The following is an 18,943-nucleotide window of genomic DNA, read 5'->3' as shown; positions in this document are numbered from 1 at the left end:
CCACTAGGCCACACAGATCTTAACACACACAACACACAGCGCTGTTGTTCCAATGTAACTTAATTGCGGTACTGAATTTGTGGCATTCATTGCCATGATTAAGCAGTTTAAATGTGATAAAATGGTTTCAGTTGAATAAGTAAGGCAGAAGGATGCTTTACTTCAGTGTAAAATATTTTTTCACATTTAAATTGACTGTGACTTCAGGTCCAGGCACTTTCTGACAAGCTTGCCAGCAATTATGAAGTTGTCACCACATTGGTTGACTGTTGGCAGGTGTGAATGAGTTAATTAGCTGCAGATCTGTAACAGATTGTGCATTAGGGAAAATAATGTGTTCAGTGAAGTCCTGTTGACTTTAGTATCTTCTGACAACACTTTCATACTGAGTGTCATCATGGTGACAAATGGTGAGGTCAAAGTATTCAAGAGTTAGGCAGATCTTGTAGTCCTTAATTCATAACACCAAATTATGCTATTTAGTAAGGTCATAAAACAGAATGATTGATAGCAGCCACCCTAGCAACCTTAATACTTTAATGCTTTTAATAGGAATACAATTTAGTTTTATTTAAAGGTAGCTAGTGCACTTTTTTAGGGCTAAAAGCTAATCCCTGGGATTCATTAACATCTACAATAAGTGTACACTGTTCTGAGTGAACCAACAACACAAGCATAACTCGCACCTTATTCCTTCTAATTTTAGTTTTCTTACTGATTTTATTGCAGCTTTAAATACTGAGGGTGATTCATAAAGATTACCACAAAGTGCAGACTACATGTACACTTAGTGTAATCTTGCAGAGTGGCTCAAAAGCACAAAAAATGCTCATAGGTAGGGACTAGGCTATCAGCCCAAGGGCCTAAGAAAGCCAAGCTAACAAGATTCCCTGGCTTGCGCCACCCAGGAAAGTTATTTTCCTGTGCCCCTGTCAAGCAGAGCCGCAGAAGTGATCCCTGGGGTGTATTTCGTATTTCCCATCCAGTCATCAAGATTTTTCTTGAAGAGTGCTAATGAGGAACTTGACATAGATGGGTAGCTTGTTCCAGAGTATGGGAAGTCTCTGGGATAGGAATCTATCCCTCCAGCATGTCCTGTTTATTGTGGTGACAAGGTGTATGTGCCTGGATTGGGATTTCTTTAGGTGTAGCATGTCCAACAGCTCTGGGTTTGACATAGCTTTTATATATTAGGCAGAGATCACCTCGGAGTAGGCGATATGATACAGAGTAAAGCTTGAGTTTTTTGAGACGGTCAGTGTAGGGCATCTGTTTGAGGCCAGTAATCCTCTTTGTGAGGTGCTTCTGTGGCCTTTCCAGCTGCTGCAGATGTCTTGTGAGGTACATTTCAAAAGGGGCGTTGTACTCTATAATGGGTCTAATGAGTGTTGAGTAGAGGGGAACAACGACCTCTTTTTTTCTGGATGCGAACCCTTTTGTGATGAGGTGTGCCCGCATAGAAGGATTTCTTGACTACTGTGGCAATGTGATTATCAAAGGAGAGACTACTGTCCACCTGGGTCCCAAGGTCTCTTATCACACATTTGGGGTTATGTAGACTGCCGCCTATGTGGTAGTTCATGGGTACAGAGTTTTTACCAAAGGGGATGACGATGCACTTTTTGGCATTGAGCTTGAGGCCATGGCTCTGACAACAGGCATCTGTCTTAGTGAGGCCCTTCTGTAGGATGTCCACATCATTTGGAGACTCTACTATGGCTCCTAGTTTGCAGTCATCTGCAAACTTCATTGGCCAAAGGTCTTCTGTGTCAGCCTGTACTTCAGAGAAGTAGATACCAAACAAGAGAGGACCCAGGACTGAACCCTGTGGTACTCCACTTGTCACTGGTCTGAAGTCAGATTTGGAGTCTGCAACTTTCACAGTGTGGGTTCTGTCAGTGAGCCAGTTGGCAACCCATCTTGTGACGTAAGGATTTATACCTAGTTTAGTGAGTTTATCTAAAATTCCAGAATGGGGGATGGTGTCGAAAACCTCAGTGAGGTCAAGATAGGCTATGTGAACCACCTTACCCTTGTCTACAGCTTTGGTGACTGCCTCAAAGAAGTCGATCAGGTTCAGGAGGCATGATCTGCCTTTCACAACCCCGAACTGGGTGGAGTCTAGAGTTTGGAGGTTACCAATGTCTTTGTTTATGAGTTCCATGATGATATGTTGCATGGCCTTACAGACCAGGCTGGTCAGGCTAATAGGGCGATAGTTTATTTATTTATTTTATTTTACATTTGTTGACCGGGCTGTTCCAACTGGATATATGTCCATTTTCAGCAGAGGCCCGAGGAGAAAAGCTCCAATGAACACAAATATTAGTTATTTTACATGACTGATTCTAAAAATACAGATACATCTTTTAGCAATTCTTTACATTGCTGGTTTAAGATTCTTTATACATGAAATGATTTTGGGAATAATACATGAAATGATTTAGGGAATAATACAGGAAGATGTTAGAAATGACATGAGGTTAATATATGATGATTTAGGGAATAATACAGGAAGATGTTAGAAACGACATGAGGTTAATATATGAAAACACACTCTCTTTAAAGGTTAACAGAGGAGCACCTACTTGGTACAGAAAGAGTACTATTTACCCAGCGATAAGTGAAGAAGTTAGTCAGGGTTAGCACAAGGGCATAACCAATGTGTTTTGAGGCATAGTTTCAGTTTGTTTTTAAAAAGTGTTATTGAGTAAAGCAAGGTCAGGTCACTAGGGAGTGAATTCCAGTTTTTGCCAACACTGTAGGTGAACAAGGAGTCACCAGCCGTATTGTTGGTTTTGCTTAGTTGTACAAGTAGTTTGTTTGAAGAGGGTAGTCTTAAGATTTAATGTAGGGGGTGATATAAGGTTAGTAAGTATTGGGGTATTAGTAGGTTGATACAGGATCTGATGTGCAACTGTTATTAGATTATATAGTAGTTGGTTTGGTAACTCTAGCCATCCTAGTTCTAGATTATGACAGTGATGAGTTCTGAAAGCAGAGCCAGTGGCAAATCTGGCAATATTGTTATAGGAGATTGCTAGCTTGTTAAGGTTATTTTTACACAAGTTAGTAAATATAGGGGAGGCATAGAGGAGAGAGTAGATATTAAATGGGTGTGGGCAATAGTAGTCCTAGCTAATGAAGTCAGGAAGGGTTTGATCCTATAAAGGGAGCCGAGTTTTTTGTTGACTCTCTTTATGGTACTGTTAATTTGAGCGTCAAAGTTAAGGTTGTTGTCAACTAATACCTCTAGTAGTTTGGTAGTGGGATCAGGAGATATGATAGTACCATTGTTTGATATAACAATAAAGTTAATTGGGGAGGCCGTACGAGGTGGAGTGAATAGTAAGAGTTTTGTTTTTTTGGGGATCAAGATGAGGCAACAGTGTAGAAGCCATTTTTTTCAACTGTATTGAACACCTTTTGGGTTAGAGTCTGTAGATCAGATGGAGAAGTGGCTGAGCATACTAAGATGGAGAAGTGGCTGAGCATACTAACGTGGAATTGTCTGCATATTGGAACTACATAGTTCTCGGGATCAGTGGTAGCTCTCCCTTTGTAGAGTGGGATAACTGTTGCTGTGCACCATTCAGTGAGCACAAAGCCTGATGTGAGGCTATGATTGAACATGGTGCTTAGGTGGGAAGCCAATTCATTCTGAAATTTGTGTAAAACTCAGCCTGGGATGTTGTCCGGTCCCATGGATGCTGTGTTTTTGGCTTTAGAGATTGCAGCTTTTACCTGCGTAGTTGTGATTACAGGGACTCTGCATTCTTCCTGTATAGATATGGGCCCTTTAGGGGGTGAGAGGGGGATGAAGTTAACACTGAACCTATCTACCAGGACGTTGGCAAGATCAGTTGGTTCTGTAATTTTCATGCCGTTGTGCTATAACTCAGAGCAGATCTGGGTGTTGCCATTGAGATTCTTGACATAGCTATAGAATGCTTTGTGGTTGTCCCTAGAATCAGTGGCGATTTTGTTGTCATAGCTAGCTTTGGAAGATCTTGTAAGGTATCTCAGCTTCTTAATGAGGCTGACCAGGGAGCTCCTCCACTAATGGGACTTTACTCTCTTTTGCAACAGTTTCTTCCTTCTATTGTAGAGTTTGTTTATGGCAGGGGACCACCAGATTGGCTTCCTTTTTTTGGAAGATAGCGTCTTGGTTCTGTTTGGGATAGCACGATCCATGCACTTGTGTAAGTGCTTATAGAGTGCATTTGTGTAGGATTCAGCAGTCGTAACTCAATTGTTCATCTGCATGGATGTCATGAAGTTCGCCACTTCTGTCTTAAGAAGCATGAAGTTGGCTTTGGAGAAATTTGTTACCAAGGTTTCCTTAATGGGGGGGGGGGGTAGGATGTGTGGATATCTAGGGTGATTAGCTTATGGTCGGATCTGACAAACGAGGAGTTGACTTCCGGTGTGGAACACCGGTCACTCATGTTGATAATGACTAGGTCTAGGATATTGCTGCCCCTGGTGGGGGTGTGGATAAGCTGATCCAGGGCATTGGAATTTATGATTTCCAGAAAACATTGAGCGAAGGAGTTGGTACATGATTAGTTTTCTCAGTTAATGGTGGGGTAGTTGAAATTGCCCATTATTAGGGTGTTTGGTTGAACTCTAATATTTTCCAGTATAATCAAGAAAAGAGGAGTGGGAATCCTGGGGCATGGTGGGGGATCTGTAGCAAGCTACAGCTTGGATTGCAGTTTTGTCCAGAGTTAGTTGCACTTGGATAACCTTGGATGCATTATGTTGAGCAACTAGCCTGGAGGTGTGGATATCCTTAATGAATACGGACATGCCTCCACCTTTGGTGTTCTGGTCCAGGTTACATGGCCGAAAAGTGTGGTATGAGTTATAGCCTGGTAATGCAGGGGTGATCTCTGCAGCCTTGAACCAGGTCTTAGTCACTGTACAAATATCGATGTTCTCCATTTTAAGGAGTGCCTCAAGGGGGTGCATTTTGAGATTTAGACTTCTAGCATTGAGTAACATGGTGGTGAATTTGTCATTTGAACCTTGCCTAAAAAAGGCACTATAGGAGCAGTAAGAGCCTTAGCCAGTATCTGGAATCCAAGGGGTGACAGGTGCAGCCATCTCTGGCAAAGCATCATGGTCTGTCGATCATGTTGTCCCAGGCAGACAGATAACTGGATCCCCGTAGGAATGACACCAGAAGCTTAGCCAATTATTGAAGTCAATCATTTTGTCCTTGTACTTTGGTATCATTCTGGACGATGGCAGGATGCTACTCAGGGCTAGGGTCATACCTTTCTGGGCTACAAGATCGGAGAGCTCTTCCAGGTCTCTTTTCATGTAGTCCAGGGAGGTACGTCTAAGGTCAATCACACCAACATGGATAATGACAGAGTCATCTTTGTACTTTTTGTGGAGTGACCTGAGTGCGTGGATTATGTTGGCGGATCCTGGCACCCGACAGGCAGCTGACAGTAGTAGGGATTTTCTTAAATACAGATTGTATATACTTTGGGTATACTTAGTGTTGGTGTTATTGAATCTGGCCTAATCTTTTTTGAAAGCATGAAGACTGTTTTTCACATCTAGGAGTGTCATATAGCTAAGAAAAGAACAGATAGCATTCAGTGCAAGTGGGGATGCAGACTGTAACTGGCTTTAGTATGAATAATCTTTATTTTTAGGTTAGGTGATGTTTGTGGGTGCAGCTGTCGATTTAGGGCAAATGTTCCTGTCTGTAGTGTTAAACTTAATTTCTTTTGAAGATTCACTTAGTTTTAGTGTTTGGTTCTAAGTTACCACTTTGGGGGTGTTTTGAACATACCTTTAGTGTTTTGTTTGAGTATTTAGTCTTAAAATGTGACGTAGGTTCAAATGTAGGCGAGAATAAATGCATGTATAAAATATCAGCCTACCAAAAGTTGATGTGTGCATATAAGGCAAAAGTTGGAAATTAATTCAAAAACTGTTATGTATTATACCTGGGAACATTAATTTTTTTATCATAAAGGCTATGCTGTCCGTATTATCTTGGAACATAAGTGGCCGTACAGGTATAGACAAAAAGGTAAGAATTTTGAGTTATATTAATAAATGCAGAGTGCAGATAGCAATGTTAAAGGAGACACATTTGGAAAAAAATGAGCATGAGAATTTGACAAAGGATTTCATGGTGGATATTCTGCAAAATATCAGAGAAAAAAAAGTAGTAATAATATTGGTTGCTAGTGGGGCTCCAATAGTGGTAGAAGAGGAAAAAGGCAATAATAGTAGATTTGTAGTAGTAAGAGGATATTGACAAGGAAGGAGAATTACATTGGTATGTATACTATAGAGCTTAAGAAAATTTTGGGAGAAATCGGCTTTCAGCAGGCAATATTACTTAGAGATGAGGACTGGAACTTGCTTTGCAGTAGTGAGGAATTATCAGGGAGAACTAGAAGGGAAAATACAACAAGAGGGTAGATTTCTAAAGAAATTTATCAAAATATTTGGTATGAAAGACATGAATTCAGTAGTATAACTCTTCAAAATGTACGTATTATTCCCCAGGGTAGAATAACTGGACTAACCTGGATAGAAATTATTTCACAGGATCATGTGCATTTAATTGAAAGCTTTGACACACATCCAATAATTGTTTCAGGCCATGCACTGATAAAAATTAAGTTTGAAATGCAAGGTAATGAAGTTAAAATGAGAAAGTGGGGATTTCCCACCCAAAGAAAGGACTTTAAGGAATGGGTAATGGACATTATCCAAGAGTTATTAGGGAAGTTAGAAATTTCTTCACAAGTGTTAGAAAGTGGGATAAAATGAAAATAGACTTTAAAAATCAGTGTAGAAATAAAAAAGAAAACTATGGTTTAAAAGTAATGGTAGTTATTTAGAGGGACAGACAAAGGTTCAAGTATTACTGAATCAGGGACTCTTGTAGAAAAAGAAGAGGCGTAAGAGAAAATAAGGGAGTTTTTGGGTAATATGCTTGAGTTTAGAAAGATTGCTCTTAAGCAACTATGTTATAACTCCAGAGCACAAAAACTTTTAACAACGATTTAGGCAACACAGAGTAGAAGAGGTTGATGACGCACATAAGGAGCCTATAACAAGGAAAATAACCAGAGATCCTTTTGGGATATTAGAGGTATTTTAGAAATGTTATGAAAATTTGTATAAAGCAGAGGTGTGTGGAAATCAAGAGAGAGAACTAATGGAAATATTTATGGAAGACAATATTGCCAATCTTGGAGGTAGATGTATTCCAACAGTTAGGCTTTCTAAGGTTGTATAGTACATATGGGCCTTTCTAGAGCATTTGTTGTTAAGTCACTTTTGTTTGGCTGTTTTATGCATTCAAAATAAAGACCAGAGCAAGGGCACAAGGTGCACTTTTTAGGTGGGTTCTGCCTAATGAGCACAACTCAATACTGCACATCGGTATGTCCCTTAGCAATATATTACTGCTAAAAAAAAATCAGGCCAAAGGAATGGTACACACTTGCAGCGGTTTCCCAGTCATTTTGTTTTCTTGCATCAGTGCTACAATCTTTGAACATGGACTGTTATAGTGAGTAATACTCCCATTTTGTTGTTGTTGCTGCAGGAATGGTATTGCAAGTTGTTTTTTCCCCTCGTACAGGGAATCGCTTACATTTGCACAATTTTCTCCTTTCAGATTAGATTTTGAGCTTGGACTTAGACCTGGCTACCTTTTACGTGACCAGGATTCACACTCTGGAATGATTCACAAGTGGTTGGGAAATCTGGAAAATGCCGATCTACAACAAGGTAGGTTTGTTCTGATATACTTCCACAGTGTTCATTCTGTTTTAGCAGAGTACATTGAAGATGCATTACAGATACAGATTCTAGTTCAAATGGTGTAAAATTTACAAGTCAGACCGGTAGTATAAAAATAGTAAGAATTGGAATATATTCACAGTGGAAGAGAACGAAGAGTTGTAGGAAATTCTAAACATGCACCACATTGTGGGGGGGTGGGGGCGCGGCGGCAAGCCAAAGAGGAAGGGTAAAGAAAGGGAGCATACTTTTTAGCTGTGAGAGAGAAAGGCAGAATGAAAGTAGCATATGCATTACGTAGTAGATTGTAATTTAAAACTAAAGTACGAAAATTGATCACTGTTGTTGTAGGCAAGAGTCTTGAGAGCCCATTATTAGAGGTATGCCATGGAGTGTTTGTCAACAGAGTAATTTAAGAATGCATGGAAATGCTGCTTTGGTCTTAGGAGAGAATATATATAGTTTCCTATTTGACTTGTACTTTTGTATATAGAGGCTGATTCATGCTAGCCACCCTTGCTGTATTGATTGCTAGTTGTGCTTTTTGAAAGAGACTCAACATTTTGGTAGCTTGGGCCTAATCACAAACTTGTTTAGATCTTTTAGATACTCTGGTTGTGAGAGAATATAGTATCTTGACTCTGTTAGTAGGACATCTCCATCTTTTTTTTTATTTTTTTCCTTCACCCAACATCTTGGCACTGATGTTTCAGTCATCCCTAGCCTATCTCCTAAATGATGCTGGGGGAAAAAAAATCCTCCTTTAATTTTCTACTTGACAACCACAAGGCATTCTATAGTTATGTCAAGAATCTAAATAGCAATGCTCAGATCTGCTCTGAGTTACAACATAATGGCATTAAATATACTGATCCCAAGGATATTGCCAATATCCTGGCAGATCTATTTAGTGCCAACTTCACCCCACTCTCACCCCTAAAGGGCCCATCTCAATACCAAAAGATTGCTAAATTCCCATAATCATGGCCACACAGGTAGAAACCGCACTCTCCAAAGCTAAGAATACAGCATCCAGGGGACCAGATGACATCCCAGGCTGTGTACTGCATGAACTACAAAATAAACTGGCACCTCACCCAAGTGTCATGTTTAATCATAGCCTCACCTCAGGCTTCGTGCCCACTGAGTGGCGCACAGCTACAGTTATCCCGCTCCACAAGGGAGGATCCACCTTGGATCCTGGGAACTACCGTCCCATCAGTCTGACAAACCTGATTTGCAAGGGCATGGAACGCATTATCATGGAACTTATAAACAAAGACATTGGCAACCTTCAAACACTGGACCCCACCCAGTTTGGGTTTGTGAAGGGCCAATCTTGTCTCCTGAATCTGATTGACTTCTTTGAATCAGTCTCCAGAGCTGTGGATGAGGGTAAGGCAGTCCACACAGCCTATCTGGACCTCGCCAAGGCATTTGACACCATCCCCCACTCTGGAATCATAGATAAACTTACTAAGCTGGGCATAAATCCCTATGTCACTCGATGGGTTGCTAACTGGCTTACTGACAGAACCCAGACAGTAAAAGCAACCGACTCTAAATCCAGCTCCAGACAAGTGACAAGTGGAGTACCTCATGGTTCAGTCCTGGGACCACTCTTGTTTGGCATCTACTTCTCTGAAGTACAGGCCAACACTAAGGGACTCTGGCTAACAAAGTTTGCAGATGACTGCAAAACTGGGTGCCATTATTGAATCCCCAAATGATGTGGATATTCTACAAAAGGGCCTTACAGAAACAGATGCCTGGTGCCAGAGCCATGGGCTCAAGCTTAATGCCAAGAAATGTATAGTTATCCCCTTTGGAAAAAAACATGTACCCTTGAATTACCACATAGATGGCAGGACACTAAACATCGAAAGTGTGATGAGAGACTTAGGATCTCAGGTGGACAGTGGTCTCACTTTCGATAACCACATTGCCACAACAGTCAGGAGATCCTTCTATGTGTCACATCTCATCAATAAGGGCTTTTCATCCAGAAAAAAGGAGGTCATTGTCCCTACTGTACTCATCCCTCATTAGACCCATTATAGAGTATAATGCCCCATTTGGTATGTACCTCACAAGACATCTGCAACAGCTGGAAAGCCCACAGAAATACCTCACTAAAAGAATCACAGGCCTAAAGCAGATGCCATATACTGACAGTCTAAAAAAAAAAACTCCAGCTATACTCTGTGGCATATCGTCTACTCAGAGGCGATCTCTGCTTAACATACAAGGCCATGTCAAACCCTGAGCTGTTGGACATGCTCCACTTAAAGAAATCCAAGTCCCTCAGAGCCACACGCTCCAGGGATCTAAACCTTGTCATCACAATGAACAAAACATGCTGGAGGGATAGGTTCCTGACCCAGAGACTCCCCATACTCTGGAATAGACTGCCCATATATATCAAGCAGAGCACCTCATTGGCCCTTTTCAAAAGGAACCTTGATGATTGGATGGGAGATAGGAAATTCACCCCGGGGATCATGTCAGTCGCCCTGCTAGACAGGGGCCTGGAGAAGTAAATATTGTGGGAAGAAATATCCAGGGAATTGTTATGGCTAGGCTTGCATAGGCCCTAGGGCCGATAGCATAGTACAAACCTATGAACCCTGCCCATGGAAGCCACTGACTCTTGATTTTAATAGACGTTTGGATTACCATTCAGTTTTTCAGACCTAATCCTAGCTTTCAAAAAGGTAAATGCCCCTGCAAAAAGCAAATTCCAGAAGCAGATCACTATATTCTTTGCCTGTTCTGCCTCTGTTATGAGTGCCATATCAACTCTTGCAAAGATTTCACATATGTAGGGGAAAACCTGTTCCAGTATTACTTAATAGAAAAGCTTTGATACTTCTAGTAAGTTAAGAAGTTTGTATTTGTTTCTCCTGTTTTCAGCATTAGCAAGTTTCCTTCCTGTTTGCTTTGGAGGTTGTGAGCCCTTCATTCAGTCATTTTTTTGTTTTTTTGAGGTGGCAGTGGCAATGAACCTTCCCCCATGAGAGATACACACACAAACACAAGTTTTGGAGCAGTTATAGCATGTGCTGATTCTACTCTTGGACTGATATTTGAACAGTCACCTGCCCTTCAGGCATATGACCAAGTGTTTGTTCTCAAGGAGTAGATTCATAGGTTGTTACTTGGTTAGTTACTTTTGTTTTCTCCTCCACTTCAAAAGACACTAATAAGCTGCACAGTATTTAATAGATTATGAACAGTCAAGTCAGATAGCAATAGCCATCTCTGGATACTGGAGTTTGGCCACTCTGGTGTTTGTTTACCAGCTGACAGTTTATTAAGTATATTGACTTATTTATTAAGTATATTGACCTCTGACATTGGTACCCGTTAAGTCTCTTAGCACTGTTTTTTTTCTACTGTAGCCTTAACCAGTGCTATCTAATTAGGGTTGCAGATGGGTGACTCTGTTGCGGCCATTTGTTGTTCCTCAGATCACTCGTCTTTTACTCTGGATCTCTCTGGTGTGGCACCTAGACTATGGACCAGGGTTTAGCCATGTGCAGTGCGGCTGTTTGGGTTCCCTTCAGTGGGCAAGGGAGAGACACTTTTGTCAGTCCTGTTAGAGGAAACAGGGAAGGTTTCCCTGTTGCGTCAGAATGCTGTGCCCATCCCTAGGGAAGCTGCTACTGCCATTAATAACACAGTTGGCCCCATTTTCCCTTGTCAAAAAGAAACAGAAATCCAAGCATGTCTCTATTCCTCCTTAGTTTCCTTTGGATAGGAGTGCTTTACTGTGTCTGGCTCGGGGTTTAATTCAGGCTGTTGATCCTTCAGTAGTTTCTATTAAAAGAAAGAGGGATTCCTCTTTTCCTAATGATTTTCAAGATTCTGAATCTGAACAGGAAGATGCAGGAAAAGATAAGGGATTCTGTCCTCAGATTAGAGACTAGAATGCTAGACTGTGTCCGTGTTTTCATTTGGAGAACACAGAGGTTCCTCAATTCCTCGGAAAACACTATTAGAGTTGTTACAGAAGGGTTTTCAAGAACCTACTTCCCATTCATCCTGTCCTGTCTGCTTTAGAGGGTGCATCTCGTATTGCCCGCAATTTTCCTGATAGGCAGCTGACCCTAAAAAGGCAGATAGGATGTCCAAAGTTCCTCAGTGTTTTAAATGTGTACACACTATTCCCAAATCTGATCCAGCAGCTGTAGCATTAGCTGATCTCACTGCTGCTAAGCACTTAGTTAATTCAAATCCTACTCTTTCTGATGAGGACTGAAAAATTATTGATAGGTATGGGAAAAGTCTACACTTCCACAACATTGATTTTTAGAGTTTTGAATTGTCAGACTTGTATCTTAGTTTGTTCTGACAAATTGTGAATGTATGAGGAAATGTTTCATATGTAGTTTCTTCTTGTGAGGAAAAATCTACTTTAACTTAGTTTCTTCTGTTGGACAGGTCACTTCTCTTTGTTTAAAGTGTATGTATAACCCTATTGATACTTCTTACAGGGCTGAGGCTACTTGTACTGTTTTGAGGAGGTTTGCATGGCTGCATTCTTAGAACCTCCCAAACTATGATAAAAATGAAGTTTTAAATTCTCTTTTGCATAGAGGTTTAGTGCTTGGCCCCTCTGCTGCAGAATTAATCAAAAGGTATGGTGGAAGGGACAAGCTGATCCAGGGAATCTCTTAGATTTTTCAGCCCTCCTTTTCTAAATTGTCTAAGGGGTTTTCTATCCCCTCATCTAGTTTTGGCAAAAAAAAAAAAAAACAGAAGAAACAGTCTCAACAAAATACAGGTAAACAGATGTTTAAGAAGAAAGAGAAGTCTCAAGCCTTTCAAAACAAAAAACAGTCCAACAAGTCTGAATGACTATTCAAGAGACCTTGTGACCCCATGCCACCCTGGCCTCTTTTTTTTCTTTCAGAAAATTTGAATCATCATTTTTCTGTTTGGCAGCAGATTGTTTCAGAAAAATCGGTTCTGAAATTCGTTCATAAATGTTACAGATGGCAGTGGGAGGGAATTTCTCCTTTCCAGGGAGTAATTCCTCATTCTGTAGATCAGACTGTCTTATTTACACCAGTTCATCACACTCTGTCCCAAGGAGTGATAGAAGCAGATGTTCGTGTTTCACTGTTGCAGTCCTAACAGATGGGTTATCCGGCTCCCGGTAGCCCTCAGTCGGCCAGAATACCAAAGGTAGTAAAAATGACATAAACTTTCAAGACCGGAAAAACAAGCTAGCGAAAACCACCGCTAATTCAAAAGCCAAGAACTCGACTCAGGCCAGACCGCTAATTCAAAAGCCAAGAATAAGTCAAGTTAATAAAATTTGTTTTTCATGTTTTTTATGTTTTGGACTGGCCTGAGTCGAGTTCTTAGCTTTTGAATTAGCGGTGGTTTTCGCTAGTAGTAAAAATGACGTTGGTAGCCATCGGTTGTAAAAGACGTCAGGGGATACTCTTTTCTTGCCTTAACGGATGTCAGAAAAAGTTAATAATTGCCTTACCTGTGGAAAGTAGATTCCCTATAGAGATTTTCATTCCTATTGCATTACTGTGTCCCCATCACCTGGGTTCTCTCAGGCTATTAAACGGGTCTGCTCCCCTCTGATCCCTCATACATAGCCTCTCTGTCTGCTACCTCCGTCCCTTGCTCACCTATCTCCATTCGTAACTGCCCCTCATACTTCTACTGTTTCCTATCATCTGGCCTCTGTCAGCCTTCCTTCACCCACACAGTTCCCCACTAGCTACTCCAGACCCAGTGCCCCCCTCTTTCCCTACCAGACTCCCCATACTCTCCTTTCTATCCTAGCTCAGTGTCTAACCACCCCACCCATAGATTTGTGCTAAATAATCAAAGTTGTCCATTATCTCAATAGCTACCCAGTATAACCCTAAGGCTCTAAACTTGCCTATATTGCATTCTCCTACTACTCCCACTGATTGATTGTTTCCTTGATTACTGCTGCTGCTTCTTTACACTGTGTCTTGCCCCGCTTTGTTCACTCTGCTCACTTTGCTCCTCTCCTACTCCCATTCCCACCCCGTAACACCTACATTTATAGCTAACAAACCACACCCTCTACTAATTAATCCCATCCACCTAATCAGCCTATACACTACATTTCACCACACCCTAAACATTTCATCCTTTACCTGCTCCCAATCACAACAGCTATAGCTACTACTCCTACACACCTTTACTCTCTACTCCCACTCATACCCCCCCTACACAAATTAAAAAGATGCACTCCCCTCAGTTTACCCAACCTCTAAGGCTAGTAATATACCTACTAACCACCATATCTCTACTGCTCCTCTCCATCTTCACCTCATACCACACTGAACTTTGTATAAGCAACACAACACAATGGCAAACAGATTCCACAACCACTTCCATTAAACTAAAACGCTTCCCTATATCAACATACAACCTCACCTCCTCCCAACCTCTTTCATACTCTTACAACAAACCAACATATAAAACTAACCTCCACTCTTTCCAAAAACAGGCCAAACTACTATACAAACTTCATAGACTCTTTCACCTACTCCATAATCTCTTCTGTTGTGGAGATTTACACCCTAATCTAGGTCCCAACTCTTTAGACGCAACTAATTTAAATCCAACAGATGCTATATTCCAGAGGCCTACTTCTTCTCTCCTCCTCTTAAACATAAATGTGAGAAGTATTATCAACAAAATTCAAGACTTACATGCCCTGCTAGCCTTATACAAACCAGAGATAGCGGTGTTAACTGAAACTTGGCTTAAGCCAGATCACCATGACAATGAGATCACTCCACCTGGGTATAATATTATACGTAATGATAGAACAGGGAAAACAGGTGGAGGAGTAGCCATAGTTTTCCAAAATCATCTCACCATAGAACAGTTTGACTTCAATGCCCATGATACAAAAGATTCAGAAATAATATTTGCTAAACTAAAACTAAACTCCAAAAAAGATATTATTATTGCAGGTGCCTACATTCCACCAGGCAGTAACATTACCACACTGGAAAACATGTTCTACTGGATGTCTACCTCCCTCCCACAGGAAACCATACTACTAGGAGACTTTAATATTGACTGGGCTGAATGCTTCAGTCACAACTCCTCCTGCCATATAAACCTACATGGTTTCACCCAAATTATTTCTGACCCCACTAGAATTGATATGATATCCAAACGCCAATCCATTTTAGACTGGATATTGCTATCAAACCCTAATCTCACACAACACTCAAGCTGTCTCCCAGACAGTCTAAGTGACCACCAAGCAACCTACCTTATTAGGAACAGATCTCACCATACCACTCTTCCCCACTCTAAAGATAATATGCAACAAAAGGAACCTCAAAACTAATGACCTACTCAATGCACTAAAATACAGGAATTGGACTCCCCTAACTCACCTACCTCTAGATGGAAGCTGTACAATATTTTAACTCAGCCTTTCTCAAAATCCTAAATGAGCATACACCACCCAGAATCATTAGTGTCAAAACTAATTACGCCCCTTGGCTAACAAAAGAGACAAAAACTGTAATGAAAAACAGGGACAAAGCTTGGGTACAATTTCACAAACACAAAACCTCCTCGTTGAAACAAATCTACTTAGAACTCCGCAACAAAGCCGAAAAACAGATTAAACTAGACAAAGCCAATTACTATAAAACCTTGCAAGACAAATTTGCTCATAGCCCACAGAAATTCTGGTCCACAATAAATAGTTTACTTCACCCTGGAAAATCTACAACCCCCACCCCTGTATTACCAAATAACTACACTAATATCCCAACACATTTCAACAGATATTTTACTGAAACAATCCAAACTGTAGCCAACACTCAAAATAGTATTAATAACCCCATATCAAATCCCACCCATACCCACACCATAGAACAAAACAACTCCTCTAACTTTTCCCTACACCCAGTGTCCACTAAAACCATCACTAAACTCCTGAAAAAAATTAAACCAACCACACTAGCAGCAGACTAACTGCCAGCTGACTTCCATCAGATAACAACTGAGGCCATAGCCTATCCTGTATCCATTCTCATAAACAGGTCCATAACTGAAGCCACAGTACTCACCTGTGGAAAATATCACATATAATCCCACTCCACAAGGGAGGCAAATCCCTACAGCTTACCATCTACCGGCCAATAGCATTTCTATCACCCTTATCAAAAATATTGGAGAGAATAGTTCACTATCAACTAATGCAGTACCCCCTGAAAAACAATCTACTATTTCATTCTCAGCATGGCTTTAGACCCTCCCATAGCACCACCACAGCACTACTCTCTTTTACCAACTTAAGTCAATCACCACAGAAACAAGGGACAATTCGTATCTGCCATATTCCTAGACTTTTCTAAAGCCTTCGACATGGTAAACCATGGCATGCTTCTTGAAACAGTAACTACCCTTAACATACAGTCTTCCACTATATATTGGTTTAGTAACTACCTATCAGGTCGACAGCAAGCAGTGTTCTGGCAAGACCAATTGTCCTCCCTTTTACCAGTATCCATCGGTGTCCCCCAAGTGTCCATTCTTGGTCCTCTGCTATTCTCCCTATTTACAAACCAGATAGCTGCATCATCCATCTCTGCCACAGTAGTACAAGACACAGATGACACCACCATTATAAGTACCACCCCAAACATAAAGGAAGTACTAACCATAACTCAAAAAAACTTTACCCTAGCAGAAGCATGGTTCACTAATATAAAACTTCTTCTTAACCCAAAAAAAACAACCAAATTTTATTTGGTCCTGGTAAACCTCCACAGCTAAGCAATGATTTCATCATAAACTGCAAAGATAACATCACAATCACCCCAGCAACCCACACAAAACTGCTAGGAGTAGTTATCGATAACAACCTCCGATTTGACATTCACATAGCACAAACAGTCAAGAAAGTAAACAAAAAGCTGGGTCTCGTTTATAGAAGCAAACATTTCATGACCAAAAATACAAAATCCACAATCGCTAGGACCCACCTCTTGTCCATCCTACTATATGCCTCCCCCATTCTGACAAGTCTGCACCATTCCGAACTTAACAAGATGGATTCTTGCTACAACAAGATTGCCAAGTTCGCAATGGAGGCCTGTCATAGATCCCACCATTGTCTTGCCCTAAAGCAGCTCAACTGGCTTGAGCTTCCCCAACTACTGTTACTTAATCAATTCTCTACAGCACACAAATTGTACTACCTGCCCAACAAAACCCCATCACTAGAGCATCTAATTCAGCCCCATACAACCACCAGAACCTTAAGATCCAGTAACCAAAACCTTATAAACGTCATCAAATTCGGAAATGATGCTGGTAAGTCTCTCTCTGCCTGCACCATAGCCAGAATTTGGAATCAACTCCCAAGTTATATTACTACTACAACCTCTGCCTCCCAATTTAAAAGACTTCTCAAAAGCCACTGTTCAAACAATTGGCACTGCTCCTGTGTCACGCCAGGTTAAGCCAAACCACTGCACTGTTGCATGAATGTATGAATTAATCTGCTAAAGATCACCAATAACTTCCTCTAAATGTTCATCGTGTTTCACTGTTGCAGTCATTGCACTTGGGTTATCCTGCTAGCAGGCTACACGCAGTTGGCCTGAATTCCAAAGTCTAGGTCCAGCGTCGGTTGCTGTCGCCTCTTCCCTGATGTCAGTGTGCCAGGGGTATAAAAGATGCAGCCGACGCCATTTTCTTCAGTCTTTCTTGCTGTGCGGTGCCCGAAGCAAAAGCAGTTCGCAAGTGCCGGTCAGCCGACTCCTGAGATTTTCAAATTCGAATTTCAGATCCGAAGTCTTCATTAAAGCTAAGTACCCCATTGGGGAAACTTTTTTCTTGCTCCAGACCGATGTCAGAAAAAGTTAACAATTGTATTTCTTGTGGGAAGCAGATACCTCATAAGGATTTTCATTCTTACTGTATTCCTTGCCTAGGCCCTGATCACAACGTTGCTAGCTGTCGGTTTTGCACTAGATTTAACCAACGCACTATTAAGCGTTGGTACGATTTTGCATTTCATTACTTTGGCCGAAGATTCAATTATATAATGCCGTTGGAACAACCGACGACCGGAGTTTATAAAAAGTGCAAGGAAAAGGAAAAGGACAGGCCTCCGAGGTCCAAAACCGACGACGAGGCTTCAGCTAAGCTAGTTCACCGGTTCTCAGTGAGGCGCTTTTGCAGCCCCTGATGCCCGCTACCTCAGAGCCACAGGCCACTGCCGATTCCCACGTGGAGCCAGCTAGGCCTCTGGATACTCAAGGTATTGGACACTTGGAAATTATTCCCTCAGATGGGTCCGGAGCCGCTGAGCAGGCATCGGCTTCTGAGGGTGTTTTCAGACCTACACAGCTATATGTAAAGCCTCCCTCAGCTTCCAAAGCAAAGACTAAAGCAGCTCTAAAGACAAAGAAACAAGTACAACATTTTCCTGGACAGACTTCCATGCCTAAAAAAACAGATGCTCAAAATGGCTGAAGACCTAATAACCTTGATCAGGGGTTCCCATCCCCCTCCTGATAAGAGGCCTAGGCAAGAGACACAATATGAATTTTCAGATCAGGTTTCCATTTCCTCTGACTCCTCTTCTGAACATGAATACTCTCTTCCTCCCTATGAGGATTCTGATCCTGAAGAATCTATTCCTTCAGCCTCTCCTCCTGAGGATTTATCTTTTGGGGAAACCCTGCATACCATGAGGGAGCACTTCCACTGGGAGAGCCAAGACTACTCAGAATCTAAGAAAAGGTTTAGAGATTTTCTTTTACTACCTCAGCACAGGCCACTTGCTATTCCCCCTGTGTTAGACATTGTAGATGATGTATTTTCACTGTCCGCCCTTTCTCCCGAATCTTTACCCCCCTGCCCCTGTAAAACCAGACAGATACTACAGGGTTCCAGACTCACATAAATTTCTTTATAAAAACCCTGCTGCTGATCCAGAAACTATTTCTCAGGGTCCCAAAGGGGTCAAGGCTTCTACTGCAAAAAACCCTATCCCCTCTGACAGGTATTCTTGGGCAGTAGATAGATGGGGGAAAAAAGTTTACACTTCTGCTACCTTGGCTGTGAGGGCTTTAAATTGTCAATTTCATATGCTTAAATATCAGCAATACTT

General features: G+C 41.4%; 1 protein-coding gene across 1 annotated transcript in view; it reads left to right on the top strand.

Annotated features, from left to right (window-relative positions):
- Positions 1-18,943, top strand: part of PLK4 (polo like kinase 4) — a gene marked incomplete in the record, with an annotated part of 949,915 nt that overhangs the window by 260,429 nt on the left and 670,543 nt on the right. Inside the window, 1 exon segment of the mRNA XM_044061753.1 lies at positions 7,664-7,776. Within this exon segment, the coding sequence (XP_043917688.1) occupies positions 7,664-7,776 (113 nt within the window).

This window comes from Protopterus annectens, chromosome 2.part0, assembly GCF_019279795.1.
Source record: "Protopterus annectens isolate FY-2018-M chromosome 2.part0, PAN1.0, whole genome shotgun sequence".
Taxonomy (NCBI): domain Eukaryota; kingdom Metazoa; phylum Chordata; order Ceratodontiformes; family Protopteridae; genus Protopterus; species Protopterus annectens.
Note: the sequence above shows the minus strand (reverse complement) of the source record. Positions and strands in the feature narration are given on the sequence as shown.